The sequence below is a fragment of the Crotalus tigris genome, unplaced genomic scaffold, assembly GCF_016545835.1.
Source record: "Crotalus tigris isolate CLP2741 ecotype Arizona unplaced genomic scaffold, ASM1654583v1 scf7180000017590.881132, whole genome shotgun sequence".
Taxonomy (NCBI): Eukaryota; Metazoa; Chordata; class Lepidosauria; order Squamata; family Viperidae; genus Crotalus; species Crotalus tigris.
In genome coordinates, this window is record NW_024096496.1 from 871,282 (window position 1) to 880,298 (window position 9,017).

A 9,017-nucleotide genomic window follows, 5' to 3' on the forward strand; every position below is an offset into this window, starting at 1 on the left:
ACTTCAAACTATGCTTCTCCAAAAGCGCTTTCCTAGGTAGGTAGGTAGGTAGGTAGATAGGTAGGTAGATAGACCCATAAATAAGGGCTGAACAGAAGTTATAATCAAATCTCATTTTGTCTATTTTTTCCTCTAAGGCAATTAGAACAAATTTCTGAAGTTAACTGGAAATTAATCAAACTCACCCTCCCAACACTAATAAAGAGAGGCTCTAAAGCAGAGGTGTCCAATCTTGGCAACTTATGGACTCCAACTCCCAGAATTGCCCAGGCAGCATGCTGCCTTGGAAATTCTGGGCGTTGAGGTCCACAAGTCTTAAAGTTGCCAAGTTGGGCACCCCTATTCTAAAGAAATCTCCAAGAAATACTGCTAAATTAACAATTCAATCATAATTTCAGCTGTTCATGGCTTCAATCGTGCCGATGAGACCTATTTTTGATTACATTTATCTTGAACTCCATGACCTCCCCCAAAATCTTTGATGCTACAAGAAGGCCCCAAGCATCCCCAGTTTGTGTCGAGGTGGGTTTTTTTAATTATCAAAAAGTAGAGTTCCTCAATCTTCTCTAATCTCTTCATTCTTCTTTGTTTGCAGGTGGCTTTTCTTTCTCCAAAGATGGATTCTGTTCTTGCTTCTTGGCTGGTTGCCGATCAGCACCTGCCCCGACACCCACAATCTGTCCTGATTTGGCCTCAATGACAGCGTGTTCATTTTTCACAAGTTCCTCCAGTTCTTCCTAAGGGGCAGAGGGGGGAGAACAGAGAAAACCACGTAAGGAAGATAACAGAAACTTAATTTGCTCAGAGTTGGCAAGCCACCCCTTTCCCCCAATAAGATCCCAGAGGGAGCCTAAGAGAACCCCATTGATTTTTACATCTGGGCTGTTCTCGGTGATTTTGAACCAGGAGAGATACCTTCCATCCCAACAGCTCTGCCAAAGCCAGGCAGCCCTCATCGCAGTCTCCGAGCCAGGCAACATCCCTGAAAAATGAAGAATTGTGAATAACGGAACTCCAATTTATTGGTATTTATTCAGAGCTTACATAGCATGCCAGGACAGATACATCTTTTCTTCCAGCAATCTTTACAAACACTTTGTGATCAGCTTGATCTCCCTCGCAGGAACATCTCCCTAACACACCTGGGCTATGAAGACCAAGAGTGGCCTCCCTAAAGCCACCAGGTGAGCTCAGCATATGTAGAGGTGAGAGACAGGCAAAGGTCGTGTGTGGAAAACTGCCCCTCCAACGCTTGTGTTTCCTCTGCATCTATCTCCCCCCCCTCACATCACCATAGTGATGTGAATGTACGCAGGTCTGTGTGACCTTGTTTCTCTGATAACAGCTAGCACGCAAACAACAAGATTCTATTAACTATTCCTTGTGTTTGGCCTCTGACTTATATATTCTTGAGGACTGGTTAGGAGCTTAACCAATGAAATGCTATTGTCATGTAGTAACTTTTGCTTTTTGGAATCTGTATATAAACAATAAACTGCTGCATGACAGCGGCCATTTCTTTGCACCCTGCCATGACTGAGCACTGATTACTACATATGGCGCCCTCAAGCAGGGACATTTGGTTTTGGGGCCCCTCCGGGAAGAAGCAGCTACCAACATATTATCATCGTCTGGAACAGACCCCTAGGTGCACTTTCGTCTTAAGAGACCTCTCAGTGTGAGTATGGGCTGCAAATTATTCCACCCCAGCAAAAGCATGTACAAAAACTTAGATTCTTGCTACATAACTCAAACGTGGCAACATTTGAAGCAGACACAAGGGAGCTGGCGGGCGGGAATAGGAAAACAGTGTTCTTCAAATCCTGAGCATTGGACGCTTAGGCTAAAAGATAGGGCATAAATTACATCTTGAACCTTGGGCTCCAGTATAAACATCGATAGTATTCAGTGCCGTCAGGCAAGGGGAAAAAATATGGCTCAAATGCTTCAGAAGGGCAGCAATTAACTACCAGCCCCCCTTCTGCTTGGAACTAAGTAAAATTTATTCCTCCTACAACATCTTTAATTGGATTTTCAGCTTCTCCTGAAGAGGCTAATTCGTCTGCTGTTTATTTAGAGAATGTACTCCCTCTGTAAAGTGTTTTGAGCAATTGGAATGGTTTCAAACTCCTCTGCAATCTGTTAAGTTTAACCCTGTTAGACAAATGTCTGGTGGTGCTTTTGTGCTATGTATGTGTGTGTATCGCCACTCAGAACATTATGCTTGGGCTTGGAATGGTGAGAAAAATGGGAGATGATTAAGGGCCCTCAAAACCACTTTTTGGTTGAAATCACCTTGTCATTTTTCTCACTTCTTACAGGACAAGTCATATGTTTAAATAAATGTTGTAACAGTATTTGTGTATATACATTTGTCTGTGTTGTTCTGTGTTATGTCCACGACTTGGAAGAGGGTTAAAACCCTCTCTGATAACGACAATACAAAAAGGCCTTGTTAAGAATATATGGTTTGCCTGGAGAAAGTATGAAATGAAATATTTGTATGTGAAATGGTTTTATGCAGTCAGTATGGAACTGAATGAGTTAATTTGTTGAAGTGTGTGTTAGCCTTCAAAACCCACCCATTCTCTCCCAAACTGTGAAAATAATAGTAAATATTTGTATGAGAGAACTTATGGAAAATGCATATGAAGGAGAGAAAACTATTTTTTTGGTGGTGAGATTCCCCCCCCCCCTTCTCTTTCGGCTGGCTGCATTGCTTAAAGAGTGAGAGACAGAAGGAGGGGGAGCTGTTTGTTTAAAAAAAAAAAAATTCCCTCTGCTTGGAATTGCGATCTGAGAAGGGTGGAGTGAATCTGAAAGTTGACATTCACTTATGCAGTTTCGACAAATAATTTTTTACTCAAAAGAGGAAACAGTAATTGTTGGACAATATTTTTTAAGGGAAAAGTATATTGGATTGAATAATATTTACTTACCCCACATCCCATCCCAAAATGTTTAATTTTTATCCAGGTGGTTGCTAAAATGGTAACCTTAGGATGCACACAAGCTTGCCGTCGAAAAGGAACTGATTTAATTAATATTGATCTCAAAATCTGATTATTAATATTGTTTTCAAAAATAACTTATCTCTTTAATGTGCTTTAACTGACTATATAAGCCAGTGGTTTTCAACCTTTTTAATGCCGCGACCCAACCGGTTGTATTCCCTATCCAACCGGTCGTAAGTCGAGGACTACCCAACCGGTTGTTAGTCGAGGACTATCCAACCAGTCGTAAGTCGAGGACTACCCAACCGGTTGTAAGTCGAGGACTTTCCCTGCCTGGGAGCGCCGCGCATGCGCGGTGCCGCCCCCTGCGCCGGCCGAGGCGTAGCTGGCAATGGGCAGCGACGGCGCAGGGTGATCACCGGCTGGGCCACCAGCTGGCCCAGCCCAAGGGAGGTAAGGCACCCGCCGGGCCCCACGTGGCAGTAGCACAACTAAGGAAAAGGGGGAAAAAATGACGGAAGGCCTTGTTTGGTGACCCCCGTAAAATGGTCAATCGACCCCATAGCGATGTGAATGTATGCAGGTCTGTGTGACTTTGTTTCTCTGATAACAGCTAGCACACAAACAACAAGATTCTATTAACTATTCCCTATGTTTGGCCTCTGACTTATATATTCTTGAGGATTGGTTAGGCGCTTAACCAATGAAATGCTATTGTTATGAAATAACTTTTGCTTCTTGGAATCTGTATATAAACAATAAACTGCTGCATGACACCGGCCATTTCTTTGCACCCTGCCATGACTGAGCACTGATTACTACAAGCATATGGACCACAAAGTTGCATTAGGTACACCAAGGGACCGGAGGATGTCAGAATCAAGAGAAATACACAGCAATTATTGGCTTAAGCTGTAACTTCTGTCTCTTACCCAAGACTTGTTTTTTTTGTGCCAAAGCACTGAACACTCTGCAGTCCCCATGAGTCAATGGGTGCCTTAAGTTCTCAGCACCTGCCCAGCCACAGTGAACTTGCCTGTATGCCTTCTCCGAATCAAAATCCATCCCGCAGCCTAAGCCCATCAGGGACATGGAAGGATCACTCTGAAATGAGACCAAAAATGTAAAAATGTCCTCTAGGAGGGCTCCAAGATGACCCGGAGGGGGATACGCAGGCGATGTTGCCTACGCTAAAAAGCTTAAAAAAAAAAAAGTCCAGAGCAACAAGACAGCAGCATTCAGAAGCAGCTCAAGCCGATGCCTTCCTGATCCACAGAAGTAATGCCAGCTCAGGAATTCTGGGAGTTGAAGTCCACAGCCTGGAAAGCTGCCATGGCCTCCCACTCCTGTTCTTTCCCCAGGAGTGGGGAATCTGCAGCAGACCAAAGAAAGCAGGCTGAAAACCTAACCTTACCTCTCCAGTCTTCTCCTTATTGATCAGAAGCCGTGGTGTGTTTGCAGGTACGCTGAAATAAATGGAGAAGAGGAACAATTTAGCAATGGTGCCTGCGGCGTCTTGGTTCAGAAAACCGAGCCCTTGCTTGAGCAGCCGAGGTTCACTGACCTGCTGACCAGGGAGGAAAAAGGCTCGACCTGAAGTGAGGTGCCCATGATAATAAGCAGGTCCACATTCTGGGAATCCTGCAAGCAGAAGGTTCGCGTGAAGGATGGCGGGCACCACAGAACGGCATCCCAGGTTCCAATCTGGTTTCAAAGTCTCTTTCTCTGAAATCGTGCTTTCTGGATAGATTGCTTTGACCTATAACTCCAACTCTATTTGTAGCGTGAAACCTAGCTCCTTTTGTGTCCTATTTTCTCTCACCAGATTGATTCATCCTAACCAATCAGGGATGAAGTGGGAAGAATTTATCCCATCTGATAAATTAGCATACAAGACTAACTGTCATGTACTCTTGCTTTAAGACCAATAGATGGGTCCTCAAATCTTTCCCTCAGCTCTAGGAGGAAGAGTTGGGGGGTCTTCCAATTCGGGGGCTTGCTCATTACATAAACAGTTCAGCTGTTCGGATGCTTCTCCCTCTAGGTTGGACGCAATGGTATCGACCATGGCCCCCGGGTCCGGGTGGAGATAGGCCCAGCAATTCAAATGAGAGCGCACTTGGTTGAGGAAAAAAACCAGCTTCTCTCAGGCCTAGAGACAGCGGATGGAGTTCAGGACCCCAGGTCGATTGAAAAGAATTTGAGCTCTTAACATGTTGTCATGGTTCTGACTAATGAAACACTTCAAAGAACTTCCAGGCATTTTATCCTAAAAAAGTCTTTTTATTTATGTGACAAAATGTCAGCACAGGCATGATGAAAAGGAATGCTAAGATCTGAAGTTCCCACCCACCGAGCAGTTATTTTTGCTAGCGTTCCCCTTCCTTATTTTGCTGTCATGATTTATGTTCTCCAATTAGTTTGAAGGGCAAAGGTTCCCTTCCTTTCCCTTTCCCGGGCTTTTCCCTCCTCCCTCATTCTCCTCTGCATTAACTCTAAAAATACCAGACAGTTCTGCATATTTTGTCAAAGCAAGAATATTCAATATTAGCACTGTTGACACTAACATCAGTTCGTCTGGGAAATTTTAACCCTTAAAATAAGGACTCAGAAATCCTGGCTCTTGGGAGACCTCCAACGTGGGGCTGCCGGCGTTCCGAGTCCAAGGACAAACGACTAAAGCACTTACCGACTGCATGAGAGAGAAGAAATGAGGGGGCAGAAACTCCCCAAAAAACACGATGTCTGAACCAAGGAAAACAAAACAAAATCTTTGGTTAGGGTTCCCTGAAACCTGATCAAGAAGCACAAAGATCCCAGGACACTGCTTTGACGGGTGACCAGGTGGGATGCTCACCTGGCTTCACGATGTTCTGACATTTTTCACATCTGGGGATGAGAGATGTGAATACTTTTTCTGAAAGAAAAAGAAAAGGGAGCCGTGCACAATGCAGCTCAGCCGATGCTGTTTGGGTCCAGGTTACTTGAGGGATGGTCTCACCCCACTGGGATTGGCCCATACTACTCGTGCCAGCAAAGGAGGCGTGCTGTGGGTCCCATCAACCCAATTATTCCAGCTGGCAGGATCCAGGAGGATGATCTCAGCCATTGCTCCTGCCTGCTGGAAAATCTCCCCCCCCCCCCCCGATGTGGGGTTGGGCCCCAACCCTTCTATCTTCTCTTAAGGGCCTAAAGACATGACTTTGCCAGTTGGGGTGGGGCTGCAGTGGGGGATCAGGGCAACGAAGGTGGCTGATTGAGTAATAACAGATTCCACCTCCTCATGTGTCTTGGGTTGTAAGGTTTGATTTTAACATTTTATGTTTTAACTCAGATGTAACTGTCAGCCTCCCAGAGTTACCCTATGGATAGATGGGTGGCCAATTTTATAAATAAATAAATAAATACGAATAACCACAACCTTTAATTCTAACCAGTTTAACCTTTGTCTTGCTCCCAGAAGCCATACTAGGCAATCCAAAGCAGACCACTGGAATCCCTCAAGTTGTGGCTTTCTCCCCTCAGCAGCGTTCACACATCTCAGAAACAAGCATGGCTTCTGCTCTGAATATCAAGATCATGCCACAGGAATAATCCCGAGTTATTCTTCCCTGCTTCCACTTCCTGACCCTCACCTATCATCCACTCCAGGCTGTAGGGTTTCTTGCAAGTGGAGCTGATGCAATGGAAGGTATAAAAGGTGCCGTGAACTTCCACTAAGTGTTCGGGATCCAGACCTGCCACCCTCTCCAAGGCGTCGACATTCTGGAGGAAGGTAAGATGTTCAAAATAAATCCAACCTGAAATGGCTGCCAATCCTGGAGCTACACCGGACTAGGACTCTCAAAACGAGAAAAGGCTAATGGCCCTTTTTCTTTAGGAGGCCAGAATAATATAACTAAAGCTTTATTTTCAAGTGCCAGCCCCAAAGTGTCCCAAAGAGAAGAGGACTTATTTACCTGAGTGTAGCAGCGCAGTAGCAGCCCTTTATCCTTCAAGAGACGAATGAAGTAGTGACAGATGGTGGGCTGAAAAAGGACCAGAGCCTTAAATGTCATATTTTCTTTTCTCCAAAACACAAAAGAAACCAAAGGGTAGGTTTTATTTATATGTTTATTAATTCATTCCAAATTTACGGGACTCTTGGCAGTTCACACCGGAACACAAAATATCCATTGTTAATTAACAGCAAAAACAACCACAGCGATTAAATGAAACAATAAACTGCCGTAAATATGTATATTTTAGAGGCAACTAAGGTATTTCTTTTGTAGGTTTTATTGTATGGGAATCGTATATACCTTGGTGATGGAATAGTTTACAACCAGACTCATAAAGAAATGCTCCTTTTCCCAAGCATTAAAAATTATTAAGAAAATGCAGAGGATATAGTTCTGGTTCTACTTTAAAACTTTAGCCCCCCCCCCCCCAATTAAAACAAAGATACCCGATTTTGAGCATCTCTCTAAACTAGAAGCAGACAAAAACAGAGGTGGACTTCAGATCTAGCTTCTCAAGCATGTGAAGGGGGGGGGGGACTTGTTGGGAACTCTTTGAAGCAGCCATTTTTTCTCCTGGGGTGACAAAAGACCACTGCACTTTTAGGATTGAGTTTCAATCCCTGCCCGCCGCCTCCGAAACAAACATGAAAAGCCAGCTGACCTTGACGTGCCCTGGGTAAATCTCCCGAGCCAAGGTGAAGAATGGTTCTGGGTTTTGCTAAATAAAAACAGACGCCGAGTCAGTGATACCGAAGAAAACAAACCCCCGAGAGCACGGTATTCAGCCCACATCAATAGCAAGCAGGTAACTCAGCGTGGTACCTTGAAATAGTCAATCTCAAAGATGGCTTCGGGATACGGTAGATTGAACTGCTGCAGGTTGGCATACAGCCCCGTGCCAGGTGAGCGGAAATCGGGGATGCCCGCACCTGAGAGGCAGAAAGGCAAATGCTGAGATTGCATCGGCAGCTGTAAGTCGCTGAACAGAAAACCAACTAAGAGACAGATTACTTATTCTGATACCATAGTACAGTGTTTCCCAAACTTGACAATTTTAAGGCATGTGGACTTCAACTCCCAGAATTCCACAGCCAGCGTTGCTGGCTGTGGAATTCTGGGAGTTGAAGTCCTCATGCCTTAAAATTGTCAAGTTTGGGAAACACTGCCATAGTACAGTACATCGACACAGTTTGAGCTAAGAAGCAGGCACAGGTAGTCCTTGACTTATGACCACAATTGAGTCCAAAATTTATGTTGCTAAGCGAGACATTTGTTAAGTGAGTTTTGCCCCCACGGCTGTTAAGTGAATCCCTGCAGTTGTTAAGCTAAGAATACGGTTGTTAAGTGACCTTTGACTTTGCTTGTCAGCAGGTCGCAAAAGGGGGTCACGTGACCCCTGGAATACTGCAACTGTCATAAATATGAGTTGGTTGCCAAGCAATTTAACTTTGATCCCGTGACTCTGGAGACACGGTAACGTTTGTGTGAAAAGCGGTCATAAATGACATTTTTCACTGCCGTTGTGACTCTGAGCAGTCAGTAAATGTACTGTTGTAAGTCGAGGACCGCCCGCACTGTACTTGAGACTCTGAGCTCCTTTATTTCAAACCCAGCTTACAACAAGGGGGAGAAATTAAGTTTGATTCAGCAGGGTGCTTCTTGTGAACATTCTTTTCTCTACTTTCCCAGGAAAAGAGTTCTGAAGGAGCTGAATCATGCTAAATTGTCAGCTTAAAGCAGGAGCTACACCTGCCAGTTTCAACCGCTCCCACCATTACTTCCCCCATAGTCACGTCTAAGAAAAAATGAGGCTCTAGCACAGGTTTTATATTTGATTCATATCTCAAGGAGGGTATTACCCAGGTAGTTATGCTTCATATTTAACATTCAGTCTTTCTACTGCAGAGAAGATGGCGGAAAATCCAGGATTGCTTCATGCCCCGTTTGAAGGCTACTAATGTAAACAAAGGCTAAACTCACAAATAAAGGCAGATATACATGTCCCAGGATAATGTTTAAATGCTAAACTGGCTGAAGGTATTCTTAGCAATCCTAGGTGAGA

General features: G+C 44.4%; 1 protein-coding gene across 1 annotated transcript; it reads right to left on the minus strand.

The window, feature by feature from the left end:
• Positions 1–527: 527 nt before the first annotated feature.
• Positions 528–7,936, minus strand: LOC120317253 (NAD-dependent protein deacetylase sirtuin-2-like). Its single transcript, XM_039363704.1, has 11 exons — positions 7,778–7,936; positions 7,617–7,673; positions 6,914–6,982; positions 6,590–6,719; positions 5,812–5,871; positions 5,644–5,699; positions 4,519–4,595; positions 4,369–4,420; positions 3,991–4,058; positions 916–982; positions 528–737 (listed from the first exon to the last, which is right to left on the minus strand). The coding sequence occupies exons 1-11, from the start codon at positions 7,916–7,918 to the stop codon at positions 576–578; spliced, it is 939 nt and encodes a 312-aa protein (XP_039219638.1). The 5' UTR covers positions 7,919–7,936; the 3' UTR covers positions 528–575.
• Positions 7,937–9,017: the final 1,081 nt, after the last annotated feature.